The 18,902-nt window shown below is 41.8% G+C and overlaps 1 protein-coding gene across 2 annotated transcripts in view; it reads left to right on the top strand.

Annotated features, from left to right (window-relative positions):
* CD58 (CD58 molecule) overlaps positions 1-18,107 on the top strand; it is a 59,548-nt gene extending 41,441 nt beyond the window's left edge. For both annotated transcript variants that reach the window (XM_054236685.2, XM_078332850.1), the window contains exons 5-7: positions 10,744-10,827; positions 13,445-13,481; positions 17,832-18,107. In XM_054236685.2, the coding sequence (XP_054092660.1) occupies positions 10,744-10,827; positions 13,445-13,481; positions 17,832-17,841 (131 nt within the window). In that variant the 3' untranslated portion in view covers positions 17,842-18,107. The remainder of the gene's footprint in view (positions 1-10,743; positions 10,828-13,444; positions 13,482-17,831) is intronic.
* Positions 18,108-18,902: the final 795 nt, after the last annotated feature.

The raw sequence follows: 18,902 nt of genomic DNA, 5'->3' as shown, positions 1-18,902 counted from the left end.
TTGCTGGGTCCCACCATTCATCCTGTCTGAAGGGTTTGGTGTGACCAATTGGCGGCTGGCGGGTGGGGTTTCTGAGTGGGTGGCGGCGATCTCTGGCAGCCAGGGATGGCGGTGTCACACTGACCAGGCCTGTGGAGCGTGCTCAGCTTAACCTTGGAACACATTTGTGACTGCATCCAGTGTTTTCAATTTGTACAGAATAGTTAGAATATGCTATTAAAGTTGGGAAACGTGGAGAAAAAAAAGAAAAAGTGCAAATGAGTTCCAACTTATAACTGATGTATTTGATTCCTGAAGACAGAGAAAAGATCAAACCCACAGAGGTGTCACTCAAAGGAGCACTGTTTGTACAAGTCACACAATTGCAAGACGTTTTTAAACCTAGCTGCGAAGTTATAATAGTTAAGCGTGGAGCAAACATTCCTTTATTAATTCCACCTTTTTAGTGTTACATAATACCCAAGGCACATGATATGGAAATGTAATTTATTGTAAAAGCAGATAGTTGCTTTGGGAACAACAAAAAATAAAACCAGTGTGCTTTTGCCTTTTGGTATATGTGTGCTAGATCTAACTGACAAGGAGAAAGAAGATGACCACATACAGACAGAGCAAGCAGGTGGCAATCTTGAAAAGTTTTAAGTGTTCCAATAGAAAAAGTACTCGAGAATTAATTTCTGGATAAGATTCCTTTATAGAATTACATGGACTACTGGAGGGGATTTTCAAATCCCTAAACAGTGTTTTGCACAATTTTCTCTTTATGTTTGCCATTGCAATTGAAGACACGAGCAAGATTACTTTCCCTGTGGAGAGTCTGGTGAAAGAGCATCATCATAATGTTCCTCGCATTGATTTGAAATAAGTATCATTAATTTGAAAACATTCTTTTAATTATTAAACAACAGGGATTCATCCTTCTTTTACATGTTCTTCCAAATTGATAGTTCACATATATACAATAGATTTTGGAAGTTTGAGGAATGTTGCTGGATAGTTCTTAGGTGTTTAAATCTTGGAGTAGTGTTGACATCTGAGACATACATGTGGGCTTCTGACCCTGGTTTCTGTTGACCGAATGTTGGAGGAGCTTCTCCTTTTAAAATGCAAACCAGGAGCTGAACTTAATGATCTTACGGGTTCTTTTGAACGATAACAGTCTGGGATTTTTTCTTCTTCTGTGATGATTTTTGAATGCATTTGTGTGGAAACACATGCATCATAGCAAACGCAACCCATGAGAGTACGACAGTTAAATAGTGGATCTTACTTTTTCAGATTTTGATTTCTCATCCAAACTTTCTGATGCTTTGTTAGTGAAGCAAAGTAACTTACATTGACCAGCCTGCTGTCCTTTAGCAAACCCTTGCAAATAAATGCCTCATTTGCTCCTCCCCACTACCATTTTAGATGGGCCAGACAGTTTACCTTTTAAGAATGACGAGACAGGTTCAACCAGGTGGGGTAACTTGCCCAAGGTCACTTAAGTATTGGAGATAGAATTAAAATTTAGGTCTTTGAATTCTAGAGTGTTTTTATATGATATTGTCCTGACTCTCTATATATCTCAAATCAAATTTTAAAGTTTTCTTTGATTTATTCACAGGAGTCAGCTAGAGAAACCCATACCAGGTAGATATACATAGATATTGGTCAGATGTAACTTAACTTTTTACTGCATTATCTCGTGCTTCTTGTAACATTTTTTCTAGTGGGAGCTTTTTGCGGTTGGTGGTCATTTTAGTCACGACATCTACTGTCATACCATCACCTCAACCCAGAAATGCGGTGGTGGCGTTATTAACTAGTTAAACATAATCTAAAGAAGAATTTTAGAGACAGTTAAGATTGAAGACAGAGTTCTTGTCCACCTTATGTTGTATTGGGGGAATGAACTAATACTTACTGAAGGCCTACTCCACAGCAAACTCCTGTAAATGATTTACATAAATGCATCACGTTTATTCCACACAACAGCCTAGTGGCCTGGGTACTATAACGGGGGAATCTGAGGCACAGTGAGGTTAAGTTACTTGACGGAGTATGCACATTTATTAAGAGCAAAGCCAGACTTTACATCCAGCTCCATCCGGACTCAAAGTACCGTGTCTTCCCCACTGTACTGGTGAAGTGAAAGTTAGAAGATGACTCAGAGATGTGCAGTTATGATCTGGAACTTGGAATTTACTTCCTTTGACCATTTGGAAAGTGCAGCTCAAGGCGTTGGGAGATGGAAAGAGAGCTACTGAGCAATTATTTCTCGCCTTTGTGCCACGCTCCCACAGTTTGCTCCTCCTTATCTCCCTATCTGCACTCAGAGTAAATGGCATGTGGGTTTTATGCCTGTGCTACAGATGTTCACAGACCTCAAGGTCAGAAAGCTGGTTTATGGCAGCACCTGAATATAGACGGACTTACGCAGATCAGAAAATGGAGAAGCTGAGGGCAGGAGAAAATTCTGGATAGAAGACAACATGGGATTGGGAGTGAGAAAACCTGGGCCCCAGGCCTGATTTCATTGCCTACTGGCAGTGTGAATGTGGGAGACAACATGGTATGAAACATCTGTGAGCTTCAGCTCCCTTATCCATATAATGAGGATAATAATACTTACTTTATAAAGGCTGAGGAAATTAAATAAAATAACATGTAGGAAAGAGTATTGATGATGGTTAGTCACTGTAAAATTGTTAGTTGTTATTCAGGATACAGGAAGAGTTTCAAGAGAGGATGCTTTGTATAACATTATATACAACCAATGGTTTAAGGAGGACAATGTAGAAGAGATTGTACATTTGGCACTTAGGAGGTTGTTTTTGACAATCCTTGTGAGAAGATGACGGTAGGAACTAGATTTCTGGGCTTGAAGTAAGAAGAGGGGTAGTCAAATAGGCCAGTTATGTATTTGGCTGTGAAGAGAAGAAAAGAAAATCTAAGTATGCTTGAGAGTCAAAGGCTATTTCCAGGTAAAGAAACCCAAGGACTTCACCATTCTTTCATAGATAAGAAGTGGGATTCTTATCTCTCATAGATACGAAGTAGGATGGGAAGAAGTGGGATGATTGTAGGACCCCCCACATTGACACAGAATTCTAAAGGAGAGCCCAGGAAAAGAGCACATTTTTTGAAGGGGTAGGCAAGAGGATATTCTCTAGGGTACCAATTTCCAACTGTTGTCCACATTTATGGACCAAGAACATAAAAGAAACATTGTTCAGCTCCGACCTGAAGTCACGCAGAACAAACATCATTCTGAGTTCAGCTAGGTAATCTTCCTTTCATAGCTGAGGTGGATATTACGTTACCTGCAGGGAGTAAGTCACTGAAGGGCCCTGAAGGTAGAGCCTCAGAAAAACACCCTTTGATCTTACCCCAAGATAAATGAGAGCAACTGGAAAAATTCATTATAAAAACACAATAATGTGAGGAAGTAGGAAAAAGGAGAAGAAGGAAAGAAATTCAACATAAGAAATAACATGATGTAGACTGAGATGAAGAATGTTAAGAATATTTGAAGAACCAGAGGAAATGTAACAGGTAGAAACAGAAGTAGGAGAATTTTTGGACTGATTTAAGTTGATCTCTTGTGACTTTTATAGATTTCCACTGGGAAGAATAGTGATTAAGAATGTGCCCACTCCTTTTAAAAATTGAGAAAGAAGGCTACATGCAGTGGCTTACGCCTATAATCCCAACACTTTGTGAGGCCAAGGCAGGAGGATTGCTTGAGGCCGAGAGTTCAAGACCAGCCTGGGCAACATAGGGAGACCCTATCTCTACTAAAAATTAAAAGATTACCCAGGTGTTGTGGCATGTGCCTGTGGTCCTAGCTACTTGGGAGACTGTGGTGGGGGGATCACTTGAGCCTGGGCGTTTAAATAAATCAAGTCAATAATTGATAATCATCTAAAACAGAAAGCACCAGGTTCAGATGGGTTCACTGGTGAATTCTACCAGACATTTAAGGCAGCAATTATATAATTCTCTGTAATCTCTTTTAGAAGATAGAATAAATTGTATCAATTCTCTATAATCTCTTTTAGAAGATGGAAGCAGAGGGCATACTTTCTAACTCATTTTATGAGGCCAGCATTATTCTTGTGCTAAAACCAAAGAATAACACAAGAAAAGAAAACTAAAGACAAATTTTTCTCATGAACACACATGTAGAAATCTTCAACAAAATATTAGCAAATTGGATCCAACAGCATATAGAAAGTATTATGCATTGTGACTAAGTGGGATTTATTTCAGGTGTGCAAGGCAGGTTCCGAATATGAAAATCAATGTAATCTATCACATTGACAAACTATGAAAGAAAAATCACATGATCACACCAATAGATACAGAAAAAGCATTTGACAAAATCCATTATCAATTTATGCTAAAAACTTTCATAAACTAGAAATAGAGGGGAACTTTTTAAACTTGTTAGCAAATGCCTACAAAAAAACCCTACAGCTAACTAACATCATCTATAATGGTGAGAAACTTGAAGCTTTCCCACTAAGACCAGGAACAAGGAAAGAATGTTCCTCTTACCACTCCTTTTCAACATTGTACTATAAGCACTAGCTAATGCCGTAAGTCAAGAAAAGGAAATAAAAGTTAATACAGAATGAAAAGAAAAAAAATTACTTTAGTTCTCAGATGACATGAATATCTATGTATACTGTCCAAAAGAATTGACAAAAAACCTCCTGGAACTAATAAAAAAACTACAGCAAGTTTGCAGGGTACAAAGTTAATATACAAAAGTTAATCACTTTTCTATATATCAGCAATGAACAAGTGGAATTTGAACTTTAAAACATATCATTTACATTAGCACCCCAAAAATGCAATACTTAGGTACAAGTCTAACAAAATATGTACCAGATTTATATGAGAAAATCAATAAAACTGATTAACAAAATCAAAGATGAACTAAATAAATGGAGAGATATTCTATGTTTATAGATAGGAAGACTCCATATTGTGAAGATGTCAGTTATTTCCAACTTTATCTATAAATTCAGTGCATTCCCAAGCAAAATATCAGAAGTCATTTGTGGATATCAGCAAACTGATTTCAAAGTTAAATGAGCAGGCAAAAGACCAGAATGGCCAGCAAAATACTGAAGGAGAACAAAATTGGAGGACTGATACTACTCAACTTCAAGACCTACTATAAAGCTACAGTAATCAACATACTGTGGTATTGGTGGAAAAATAAAAGACAAATAGATCAGTGAAACAGAATAGAGAGCCCAGAAATAGCCCAACATAAATATGGTCAACTGATCTTCGACAAAAAAGCAAAGGCAATACAATGGAGTAAAGATGATCTTTTCAACAAATAATGCTGTAACAACTGGACATCCACATGCAAAAAAAAGAGTCTAAACACAGATCTTATACCCTTCACAAAATTTTACTCAAAGTGAACTATAGATCTAAATGTAAAATGCAAAACTATAAGACTCCTAAAGAGAAAACCTAGATAACTTTTGATATGGTGATGACTTTTTAGATACAACACTGAAGACATGATACATGAAAGAAAGAATTAGTAAGCTCTACTTCATTAAAATTAAAAACATTGCTGTGCAAAAGACAATTTCAAGAGAATGAGAAGCCAAGCCACAGACTGGGAGAAAATATTTGCAAAAGACACATCCGATAAAGGACTGTTATCCAAAATATCCAAAATAACCTCTTAAAAGTCAACAAGAAAAACACAAACAACCCAATTTTAAAAATGAGTCAAAGATCTCATCAGGCACCTCTCCAAAGAGGACATACAGATGGCCAATAGGGATATAAAAAGATGCTCCCTGGCCAGGTGCGGTGGCTCACACCTGTAATCCCAGCACTTTGGGAGGCCGAGGCGGGTGCATCACCTGAAGTCAGGAGTTCAAGAGCAGCCTGGCCAAATGCGGAAACCCTGTCTCTACTAAAAATACAAAAATTAGCTGGGCGTGGTGATGCATGCCTGTAATCCCAGCTACTTGAGAGTCTGAGTCAGGAGAATCGCTTGGACCCAGGAGGCGGAAGTTGCAGTGAGCCAGTATCACACCACTGCACTTCAGCCTGGGTGGTGGAGAGACTCTGTCTTGAAAAAGAAAAAGATGTTCCATATCCTTTATCATCAGGGAAATGCAAACAAAAACAACAGTGAAACACCACTTCATGCCTATCACACTGGCCAAACCTGGAACACTGATAGCACCAAATGCTGGTGAGGATGTGGAACAACTCTCATTCATTGCAAGTGGAAATGCAAAATCGTGCAGCCACTTTGGAAGACAGTTTGGCCGTTTCTTACAAAAGTGTACATACTCTTACCATTCAGTGCATCAGTCATGCTTCTCGGTATTTACCCAAAAGCATTAAAAACTTATGTTGACATAAAAACCTGCACATGATGTTTATAGCATCTTCATTAGTAATTGTCAAAACTTGGAAGCAACCAAGATGTCCTTAAGTGAATAATAAACTGTGGTACATACAGACAATAGAATATTATTCAGCACTAGAAACTATCAAGCCATGGCAAGACATGGAGGAAATTTACATGCATATTACTGAGTAAAAGAATCCAATCTGAACAGGCTACATGCTATGTGATTCTACCTATGTGACATTCTGGAAAAGGCAAAACTGTGGAGACTGTAAAAAGATGTGGTTGGCAGGGGATATGAATAGGTGGAACACAGAGGAGTTTGGGGACAGTGAAAATACTCTGTATATACTGTAATGATGTCATTATACATTTGTCCAAACCCACAGAATATATAACTGAGCCCTAATGTAAAGTATGGATTTTTTAGTGGTAATGATGTATCCGTGTGGTTTCATTAATTCTAAAAAAATATGCCACTCTGGTGAGGGATGTTGATAATGGGGAGGCTCTGCATGTGTAGGAGCAGAGTGTATGTGCAGAATTTATGTAGCTTCTGCTCAGTTTTGTTGTAATCTAAAACTCAAAAATATATAAAGCCAAATACAGCTAATGTACTAAACCATGAATCAAGTTGGTAGAATAACCCCAAATAGAGGAACCATTCCAAGTGTTTTAAAAACATAGTAATTTGGTGGCAAATTTCAAGGGGCTGCATCCCAAGGATAAAAAGAACTACAAAGAAAAATATTGTAATCCGTTTAAAGTAATTATATAGTTTTTGGTAATGTTGGTATTTGGTTACTGTTGAGTATGTATTGCAGGAAAAAGCAAATGAATATTTATATTGTTGTTATTGAATTTTGGGATGTTTGGCATGAAAGAAAGTAAATTCAGCTGTAAGTTGATTAGGTTAAGTAAAAAACTGTAGTCCTAGATTTAGTTACAGGTATTAATTTAAACCGTATGAAATTGCTGTTTCTCTAGCCAAAAATCATTGAAGCCTAGCAACTGAATAGGGTTCAACATAATGTCAGCATGACCCATTAATGTATTTTGTCTCTTAAAAAATCGTGTATTTCCTGGTCTGTCCGTTGAAATATTCTAGAAACAAGAGCCAATCCCACAGCAATTTGCATGCTTCTTGGTTCTTGGATCCAGATCTGAGTGACCAGTGTTTGCTGGTGTGCCTAGCCTTCCCAGTTTCAGCACCCAAATTTCACATCCCAAGAAGCTCCTCAGTTTCAGGAAAACCAGGATGATTGGCTACCCTAACCCAGATTATGGTATCTAATTACCATTTCCCATGAAAATGAACTGGGGCCTTTGGAACAGTTGGCTAATTCCGTATCTGGGGCATGGAATGCATTAAAATGAGGCTTGACTATCTTATTTTACTGCATAACAAGAAATCTATCAAAAAGACTTACTATGATGTTACAGCAGGACTCAGGAGCTACTCTGAAGAGGTTCCCACCAGCCAAAAATGAGGCAATTGGAACATCAATAAGAATAACAACTTCAGTAGATTGAAACACGTCAATTGTGCTCAGTTCACAAGTTCATAATAGTACTAAAACAAATTTAAAAACTCATTGGTCATGTCTAGAGAATGCTTGGGAGCCAACTCATTATTTTGAAAATGGTAAAGAAAGAGAATCAAACACTGCTTTTCCTATACAAACTGAACCTCAGAGTAACCACATTGTTGATGAGGGGCAATTTACCTTTACGTGAAGATTGTAGTTGGTAAAGAAGGAATGATAGATTAAACCACTTTGCAAACCCTTGATGCAATTATGGCTCTAGACATTGATCTTCAATGGCATTGACATCGTGGAAAGAAAAGCAACCAGGCATCGTATGCCAGCTGAGGGAATATACAGCACTATTTAGTGAGTATTATTGCCAAAGAAAATCTGAATTCTGACACTGAAGAAGGGAAAATGATGTTCGGGGGTACCTAGCAGTTCTGGCCAGAGTCTCAAATCTGACCAGTAGGTGACTTCCTATTTGTTCTAACACACCTGTGTTCCTGATAAAAGGAAAGTGTGCAATCGTATTCTTACTCTCATTTATTCATTCATTTTCTCTTTCTCCTCCTGTCCCTTCTTTTCCCCTCCTTTCCCATATCCATGTCACATTGCTCTTAGTGTATTGTGTACTCTGATTTTGGATTTTCAGTAGCTGGACAGAGTTTACCTTGTGAACATACCACAGTTTTTTGTGGAAGACACTCAGGTTGTTTTTGCCTTATAGTGTATTAAGTTAGGCTGCAGTAAATATCTCTGTGCCTTTTTGTGGGGAGAAGGATGCATCATTGATAGTTTCCCCAGGATAACATCTTAGAAATGGAATTGCAGAGTCACAAGATATTAATAGAAATACCAATGACATCTACTCAATAGGTTAATGACAGTATATAACAGCTGTTCTTAAGTGCAGCGACCCCATGAGATAAGTATATTGCATTAGTCCCATATATAGTTATCCCATGTATATAAATATACTTATCTCACAGGATAGCTGCACTTAAGAACAGTGCATGAGAAAATGGAGGCACTGAGAGGTTAAGGCACTTGCCCAACATTGTAATGACTTAGTGAGACCATAGACAGTGACTTAGTACAATGCCTAGATGCTTCATGATAATTTTTTTTTTGAGACAGAGTCTCCCTCTGTCACCAGGCGCCAGGCTGGAGTGCAATGGCATGATCTCGGCTCACTGCAACCTCCCCCTCCCGAGTAGCTGGGACTACAGGCACACGCCACCATGCCCAGCTAATTTTTGCATTTTTAGTAGAGACGGGGTTTCACCATGTTGGCCAAGATGGACTCGATCCCTCGACCTTGTGATCCACCTGCCTCGGCCTCCCAAAGTGCTGGGATTATAGGCATGAGCCACCGCGCCTGGCTGGTAAATATTTTTCAGGCTTGTTGTATGCTGCCAGAATTGCCCTACCAAACGTGATGCCAAGTTCTGCTTCCACTGGCAGTATGAGATGGTTAGAAACAAACCTTCTAGTGGAATATTTGCTTCTTTTATTAAAAAAGGCCGGGCACGGTGGCTCACACCTGTAATTCCAACACTTTGGGAGGCTGAGACAGGTGGATCACCTGAGGTCTTGAGTTCCAGACCACCCGGGCCAACATGGTGAAACCCCGTCTCTACTAAAAATACAAAAATTAGCTGGGCATGCTGGCGGGTGCCTGTAGTCCCAGCTACTTGGGAGGCTGAAGCAGGAGAATTGCTTCAACCCTGGAGGCGGAAGTTGCAGTGGGCCGAGATCGTGCCACTGCGCTCCAGCCTCAGCATCAGAAAGAGACTTAGACTAAAAAAAAAAAAAAAAAAAAAAAAAAAGTAAAATAAAATAATAATAAATAACACAGGGTCTGGAATGTATCAAGCTTGTGCATGTGTTTGTTTAGAAATAGTCGAATCTTGTTACTCTGTAGTTCTACAGAGTCAAGTTGAACACTGAAATAGCAAGTACTGAACTAATGGTCCTGCGGGAAAAATACAGGGGTGGGTTCCTGTGAGCCTGTAGTCATAACATTTTGTTACCGATCTGTTTATAACCTTATTTATGTGTATTTCTGTTGACATAAACCTTAATATATAGTGTTGATTTATTAACATTGAACTCAGAGCCAACAGCACCTCAACTCATGCCTAAGTGAAGCTTGTCTAATACACCTATTTTCTCTGCAAGGCACGTTGCAGCCTTGCACTTAGGATCTCCTGTCAGTACTTCTACGCTATACTTTGGGACTATTTAAAATAGTAAAATCACCAACAAAAAAGCATAAAAATGCAAAATTATTCCACAAAACAGACTGCAAATAGGACAGTTTTTAACAGTGTAAGAGCTGAAACAAGAAGGAAGAGCTTCACCTTTTCCCGCCTCTGCTGGGAATCTGCTTATTGGGTGACTCAAAGTTTTCATGACTGTTCTTTTTTTTGAGATGGAGTTTTGCTCTTGTTACCCAGGCTGGAGTGCAATGGCGCGATCTCGGCTCACCGCAACCTCCGCCTCCTGGGTTCAGGCAATTCTCCTGCTTCCGCCTCCTGAGTAGCTGGGACTACAGGCACGCGCCACCGTGCCCAGCTAATTTTTTGTATTTTTAGTAGAGATGGGGTTTCACCATGTTGACCAGGATGGTCTCGATCTGTTGACCTCGTGAGCCACCGCACCCGGCCCCCTCACTGTTCTTATGCCTGAGAATGACTACTGTGGGCAATGATTTGTGGATTACAAATAAATTTCAGCAAATAAGCAAACTGTAAGGTGGAATCTGGAAATTAGGAGGATCTATTTTGATTAGTTCAACTAGTTGAGTTTCTTTCTTTTTTTTTACAGGTCATTCAAGGAACAGATATGTATTTATAGCAGTACTATCAGGAGTAATTACAATTATAGCATGTATTGTGCTATATATGTGCGGTATGTATGCTTTTTAAGACAAAATCGTTTTTAAACTTGTGTTTGTTTTCCAAAGGCCAGAGAATAGTTTAAGGATGAAAACAAAGTTTGAAATTTTAGACATTTGAAAAGAAACAAAAACTTTTTTGCTTTATTTGTGTGGGATTGCTGAGTAGGCTAGGTTCCTCCAAAGATTCTGCATTATCTTAAGATAGAATAAAACCTTGGGCCACAGAGAACTTTACAAGGCCTGGGAACACATCCTGGACCTGTTGCATAGCTTCCTTTTGTCTGTGATATGCCAAAAAAAATATAGTTAAACTTCTGGTCTCCAAGTCAGAGTTTACTAAAGACCTCTTTAGGCTGCCACCTTTATAATTTTCATGTCATATACCATGGATGGGGCTCCCAGGTAGGAAAGGAGTTTTGGTTGAGTCTAGTGACTTATGTAATACAAGTAATTATGCTTTTATTACTTCCTGAGCCTTTCTCAGTCCCCCAGCAATCTTGGGCCAGTCATAGAGCTTGGAGAATTGATGACCTATTCCCAGCTTGTTCATTTCTGGTGAGGAGTAATCCTTCCTAAATCCCAAAGGACAGGGACCAGGCTGTGAATCTGAAGAGCAGATATTCTTCATGCCACAGCAGTTTCCATATCAGCCTTCGCCAAAAGGAAATATGCCAGGCTAACTTGTCACTCCCATAGGGAATGCCAAAGAGTAAACTTTCTACAAGTGATAGCGTCTAGGATCCATTGTGTCTTGAATCAGGTTTGTAAACTAGATTTCAGTTTCCCTAGACCCTCACTTTTTAGTATAGTAGCCAGTTAGCCACATGTGATTATTTAAATATAAAATTTTCAGATGAAATAACACTAAATTTAAGATTCATTCCTCAGTTGTACTAACCACATTTCAGGTGCTCAGTACCTACATCTGGCTGGTGGCTGCCATACTGGATAGCCCAGATGAGGAATAATCTTATCACTGCAGAAAAGTGTCTTGGTCAGTGCAGACCTAGACTATTTTGGGATATCGGTGCTAAATATAATTTCCTGAGGATAACATTTTCATATTATAAGTTGTAAATACCATGAAAATCCATCCCCAAATAATAGATTATCAGTCAGTTGACTCTCAACTAAACAATAGTGTATCAGCTGGAGAAAGTTTTCAGTTACTACCAATGCATAAAATATTTTGGGAGCTCAAATTTTTAAAAAATGCATCTTAATCCCCAAATAGCAGTATTATAGTTAGTCATCTCCTGAACAGGTTGGTTCTCAGAAACCAAAATCATTTTCCACTCAGCATTGTTGTAGATCTCACTTAGGGAACTAACCCAGGATGCCTGCACTAAAGAGAAGTGGCACTGAGTTTACATAGAACTTCAAAACAATTGGTTGATTTAATTAAAAAAAAAAAAGAGTCGTTCAATATACAGAAAATTACTCCAATAGTCATACTGTTAGTCACAGATAATCTGAAAAAAAAAAATTGTTCTAAAAAAACAGTTTAGAGGCCTGGCATGGTGGCTCATGCCTGTAATCCCAGCACATTGAGAGGTTTAGGTGGGTGCATCACCTGAGCCTAAGAGTTTGAGACCAGCCTGGACAACATGGTGAAACCCCATCTTTACAAAAAAACCCACAAAATTTAGCCAGGCCTGGTGGTGCACGCCTGTAGTCCCAGCTACTCAGGAGGCTAAGGCGGGAGGGAGGTGGAGGTTGCGGTGAGCTAAGATTGTGCCACTGCGCTCCAGCCTGGGTGATGAAGTCGGACCCTGTTTCAGAAAACAAAAACAAAACTTCTCAGCAAGTATCTCAATCTTTAAGCAACCTTAAAGTCTTTATTTGGGAAAGAACCTTCAGAAAAAAGAGTTGAAACAGCTCCAGCTGCCTAGCTGTAGATGACCGACAGTTTCATAAGCTCTAGTCCAGTCTATTGACTTGGCCTCTGGACCCCTAGCATAAGTGTGGGGTAGGCGGATGCCCTGTGGGCAGGAAACCCATGCATGCCTGTGTGGGAGCACTGTCCTCATATCTAAAAGAGTAGCCATGAGCTACATGTGGCTGTGGAGCACCTGAAATGTGGGAGTCCAAATTATGCTGTGCTATGAGTGTAAAGCAGTACGTTTCTAAGACCATGTATGAGAGAATATAAAATATCTCATTAGAAGATGTTTATACTGAGTACATGTTGAAATAATTTTATATTTTTGACACATTATGTTAAATAAAATATTAAAATGTATCCTTTTTTTTTTTTAACTTTGTAATGTGGTTACCAAAAATTTAAAATTGCTGATGTGGCTTGCATTATATTTCTACGGGACAGCGCTAGTTCAAAGCATTCTAGCCTTCCCTGCACCTTCAGCCTTATGCACAAGGGAAAATTAGCCATTTTGTCAACAGTGTTTGCATGTGGTTTTCTATCATGTTCTGACCGATTTTTGAACAACTCTTTGGGCCAGCTCTGTAGCCAATTTGATTTAAACACGTAGGATAGCAGGAGATCCCAGGCTGATGGGGCTCTGGGTTCGTTTTCCATATTTAGGCCTCTAATAGGCAGTCAGTAACCCCGCATTTCAGCTTTTCTTTTCAGTTCTTCAATTGAGAGGACAATTTCTTCATTTTCAGGTATTCTGAAATGTGATAGAAAGACAGACAGGAACAAGTAAGTAAGTACCCTGCAGGCTGTGTGCTGTGTGCCAGAACAAGAGCAGCCCTGCTGTAGATGCCCATTACTTGGGAAGCCAGATCCTACTCATCTGTTGGTTGCCTTGTATAGTTATAAGAAACATCAGCAGATATACTGACCATAGGATATTATGTACCAACTGTGAGCTGTGCACCGCGCTAGCCACTCTCTGTATATTGTCTCCTGGAACCCTCTCAATGAGCCTTGCAAGAGTATCATACCCCTTGCTTAGAGACAGTGCATACGAAACTCGTAGAAGTCAAATGATTTGTCAAGGTCACATTGCTAGTAAGTGGTGGGCTGGGATTTAAATGAAGGTCTTTGGACTCCAAGAGTTATACTGTTAACCACTAGAGTATACCCCCTCCACCTCCCATCCCAGGAAAAGTTGGATCAGGGATTGGGTTCACTTCAGGAGCCAGGGTCAGAGCTGGGCCTGTAGTCACAAATGAAAGAAAGGACATACACACACACTTAGCAGCGATGTTGGTTTGGTCAACTGCCATAGGATGCTCCAGGAAGCCCCCTTCTGGCAGATCCCACCTGGTGGTCAGCAGGCAAAGGAACGAGCTGGGTGTTGAGGGATGATGGGAAGAGTTAAGGCCCAGGGTGCGAAGGGCAGGAGAAGAAGTGGCAAGCCATCCTCTTTGGAGCAGCAAGTGTTAAGGGTTTAGAGAAAGATGGGGCTGGGCTGTCAGGTTGGGCCAAGCTGAGACATTGAGAGAGGCTGTGGGTCATTCTTGGGGAGAACCGCAGAGTTTTCTAACAGAACTATGCTTTAGTAAGATCACTGCTGGCAAAGCATAGGACAAATCAATAGATCAGATGAGGACATGGTTAGTAATGAAATAATCCAGCCAAGCAGAGAAGAGCGCCTGAGTCGGGGTGATGGTGGCAGAATGTAATATACAGGGCCGGGTTTGAGAGAAACAGCAGAGGTCTTGTTAGCAAAACTTTCCTCTGGCAGTGCAGGCTCTGGTGCCAAACTCCCTGGTTCAAATGCCAGCTCCATTTCTTGCAGTCCTTGGACAAGTCACTGAAACTCATTGCCTTAGTTGTCTTCTCTGGGAAATGAGCATAATGGTAATATAGAAATAGCAATGATAACATAGATAATAACATAGAAATAACTGTGCTTACAATAGTGGCTGGCTTATAATAGTGTTCAGTAAATGTCAGCCATTAGGATTATTCTGTTACCACTGAAGAGAAATCAAGCGCCAGGACCAAGTGTAGCAGAGGAGTCACACAGGAGTCTTGCTCGGGAAGGAACACTACAAATGTTTGCTTTGACAGGATGAGTTTAGGGTGCTGGTGTGTTACTTGGGTAGTTATGTCCATGCACAGAATTGGAGATGTGGGCTGCAGATTGGGGAGCCTCTTCATCCGGACAGTAATGGATGCCATGAGCACCTGAGGTCACCAAGAGAGAAAAGCCAGATGCCCTAGGGTGGCGGGAAGAGGCAGAGGAGGCAGGACTGGGGAAGCAAAGTCTGGGATCAGAGCCAGGGGAGCCCCGGGCTAGAGGCTCTGAGGGAGGAGGCTACATGTTAAAGCTGCAGAGCTGGAGGTAGGCGAGGGGTTAGGACCTTTGGTTTTGTTGAGTCAGTCGCTGTGGTCAGTGCAGGGATGAAGAGAGGATGGCTAAGCAGCAAGGGCCCGGGTGAGGTGGGACCGATGGATGGGCTACACGATGTCCTTTCTCCTTAGCTGTCATGTGGAACAGTGCTTAGGTTACTGGGGGAAACCAGCTGTGGCAGGAGGCCTGGGGTCAAGGGAGTCTAAGGGGCAGCTCAGCTGGCCACAGGCCCAAGCTGGGAGGACCCAAGGCCATGAGGAGTTGATGGGCCAGGAGGCCGGGCAGAGAGGAGCCAAGTAGCTGGAGATGAGGTGAGGTGGGAGTGGCAGGGACCTCCAGGCTTGTGGTCAGAGGAGGGCATTTCAGAGCTGAGCAATATGCTTGAACACCAGGTGAGGGCGAGAGCCAAGTCGGGTCTCTGTGATCTAGGTGGTTACAATAGAGGGAAAGCCTGAGTGGATGGGGGAGGCGTCGTCACCACCAATGATGGGGATGGGGGGGGCATCATCCAGGGCCATGGGGAAAGGGGATGGGCATTCCAGAACGCACTCCTTCATCTGTTTCTTTCATCAAACAAACATTATGGAGATTATGCAATGCCAGGCACTATGCTGGCTGATGGTGTGGGGTCAGAGTACCTAGTGAGGCTAGACATTGTGTGGGATTCAGAGAAAGCATATAATAGGGCTCTTCCCACAGGAAGCTTGTGGCCACACCAGGGAGTGAGAGTGGATGCACGTGAGCATGGGAGACTCTTAGAAGGACTTAGGAAGTACAGTTGATAGGCAGAATGGTCAGGGCTGAGCAACCAGTGCAGGGGGATTGAAGAGGCCAGAACCATCAGAGAAGCTTTGGAGGGAATAGGATGTGACCTACATTTTCAGAACAAGAGTTGAGTAGAAAAGGGATTCCGGGTGGGAGAAACAGCAGAGGTAAACGTACCAGAGGGAATTAAATCTGTTGTGATTTACTTGATAGTGAGATTGATCTGCCTGGCAGTTGAAGTAGAGGCAAAAGACACTGAATATTTGCAAGGAGGTCCTTGGAAGTCAGGGTCATTAAAATAGAGTGATATGGAAATGGAAGCCATTGTGGGTTCTTGAACGGGAATGTTTGCATGAAGAGCACTGCTTTGGGATGATTAGTCTAGGAAGGGAACACTGACCTTCTCCCTAAGGTAACATTCTGGGAAGAGACCTGAGTATTTGGGGCAGAGATTGGGAGAGGAGCTTATTTTTCTTGGTATATTTTACTATTCAAATTCTGCATCATGTGTGTTTACTGCCTATTAAATAATCATTTTTAAATGCAAAGAACCCACTGTGGCAGCAAGGGGAATAGCCCAAGTTGTTACTAAAGGGTGATGATGCTGGCGTGGTGGCACACACCCGTAGTCTCAACTACTTGGGAGGCTGACGTGGGAGGATCCCTTGAGCCCAGGAGTTAGTGGGAGGATTTCTTGAGCCCAGAAGTTAGAGACCAGCCTGGGCATCAAAAAAAAATAAGTTAAATAAAAATGTTAAAAGGTTCTGTGTATGGTGGAGATGGAGGGGATGGGGGAAGGAGAAGAGAAAGGGGCAAGCTTAGCCAGGAAGAAATGCAGTATTTCCCCAGCTGGACGAGAGCAGAACCAGGAAGAACTAAACCCAATCAGGAACAGCAGAGGACAGATGAGTAGATGGCAGGCATCTGACGGGCAATGACCACGCCATACTTCTCACCCAGGCAGTTCAATTTAGGCAATTTCTGAGTGCCTTGGTATTTTTTTGTGTAAGTGTCTAGAAAACAGATTACAAAATCAGCCAAATTAAATAGGAAGCAGGGAGTCCTATTTCTGAGAAGATTTACAGGTGGATCTCAGGCAGGGGCCAAGCTGGAGAAGCGGGCTTGATTCCTTGTAGTGAGTGAGGAGACCGTTGGGAGAGGGCGGAGGAGCAGAGACCAGCAGAAAGCTGCCCCTACAAGGGTCCTGTGTGTGCCAACCTGATTTAAAAACATTTCTCACTTTCCTTGTCTCCCTCAGAAATGCACAGCACCCATTTCATGTTCTGTGAGGCTCCCAAGGAGGGAAACATTCAGTTTCCTCTCCTTTCCCTCACCCCTGTAACCGCAGCCCTAATTTCTCATGAATTCTTGCTACCAGTGAGATGGAATGCATGGGGAGCTCTGGGCCGGTCTGATTTTGAACTCCGTGGAAATACGCAGACTAGCAGGAGGGCGGGAGGGCAGGAAATGGACTCGGTCTGAGGGCTTGCTCAAGCAAGGGTGTGGTTTTGTTTTTTGGCTGATTTACTCTGAGACAGCCAGAGATTGTTCTGTCACCACCACAGAGATGACTACACAGGAAGAGAAGTTTGAGGTGGGAAGAAAACTATCCCCAGCAGTTTCATGTAGCAAAGAAGGAAGTAGCTGTTAGGAATAGGTGACAGTTTACCTGTAGGTCTAACAGTCTCCGCTCCATTGTTTGGTGTTTCAGTTCCACTCAAAGAGTCGGTGGGAGGAGCCTTGGGGCCGCTACTGAGTGCAACATCCTCAAGGTTGTTGTTCAGGTGGGACTCAGGCTACATCCCACGAGTGCTCAAGGCCCCTCCCCCTCCATCCCTGCTCCCTAGCACCCTAGCACCCTTGGCTTTGATGAGTTTATTACAAAAAGGCTATTCACATTAGAATAGGAGCGTAGTTAGGACTACTGGTCTGCAGCCCAGCTTTACTGCATTTTATAATATGAATTTTTTTTTTTTTTGTAGCTCCAGTTGATTGGTAAAGAAGATGAAGCCAATGGCGTAATAACTAAATTATTTTAAAAGCTAAAAAGCCATCGGATTTTTCGTTTAAGTATTCCAATGTTCGAAGAACTCCTGAAGCAGCTGTGGTTTTTAAGAAGAAATACCCACGAACAGAGAACAAGCATTAGTCTGACTCTCATCAGCGTATTATATGACTTGGTGCTTGCTTTTTTATCAAAAGATGGTTTTTACTAATAACATAGAAACGTTTGTAAATAAATGTAAATATGTACACAAGTGCCTAGGTGGTTTTGCTATTGTTTTCCTAAGACAGAAAATAAGAGTCACATACTCTTTTAGAATCTATTGTTTCTCCTTTGCTTTAGGAAAAATAATTCATTGTAGGATCGGTCATGGAGTGAGCGAGCTGATGAACCACGTACTGTCCCTCACTGGGTTCCACGTCGTAGGTAATAGGCAGGTGAGCACTTCCGCTTCTGTTGAAAAGACCAGATCGCCACCATCCGAGGCGGTTGTAGAACACAGGTGGGGCAGGGAGACTCCTGCTTTGTGGCGCTGTTCAGCTGTCACATTGGGGGGTCAACAGCAGGCAATAGCTGGAAACCCATAGTCATAACAAAAGAGTGGCAGCCATTCCTGAAGAGGTGGATGGTCCCAGCTGCCGCCAGCAGTTGTGTAAACCTGAGTCAATACACAGATGCCTTAGCCTTTGCCTGCACTGCCCCTGGAATTCCTGTTACCTGAGAGTCTCCAGCCTGAAGGAAGAAATCAGTATTTCTTCATTCCAAGATGGGCTTGTCAAGAAGCCCTCGGGCTACACGTGTCCTCTCTAGAACAGCTTGCCTCTGAGCTCCCACAGGCCTCAGCAAGACTGGGAAAGGAGCCCAAGTGTTTCTGGAAAGACCCACATCTCCCCAGCTCCCTCACCTCCAGGTGGCATGGCTTCCTATCCAGTCGTAGACTAATCTTGTTGAACCCTTTATCCCAGGCCCTGTAGGAAGCCCAGGACTCCCATGGAGACTTCCGACCCATGTAGCTCTGTATGCCCTGCTTTCTGCCTCCATCCATCAG

This window comes from Callithrix jacchus, chromosome 7 (assembly GCF_049354715.1).
Source record: "Callithrix jacchus isolate 240 chromosome 7, calJac240_pri, whole genome shotgun sequence".
In the NCBI taxonomy this organism is placed as follows: domain Eukaryota; kingdom Metazoa; phylum Chordata; class Mammalia; order Primates; family Cebidae; genus Callithrix; species Callithrix jacchus.
Note: the sequence above shows the minus strand (reverse complement) of the source record. Positions and strands in the feature narration are given on the sequence as shown.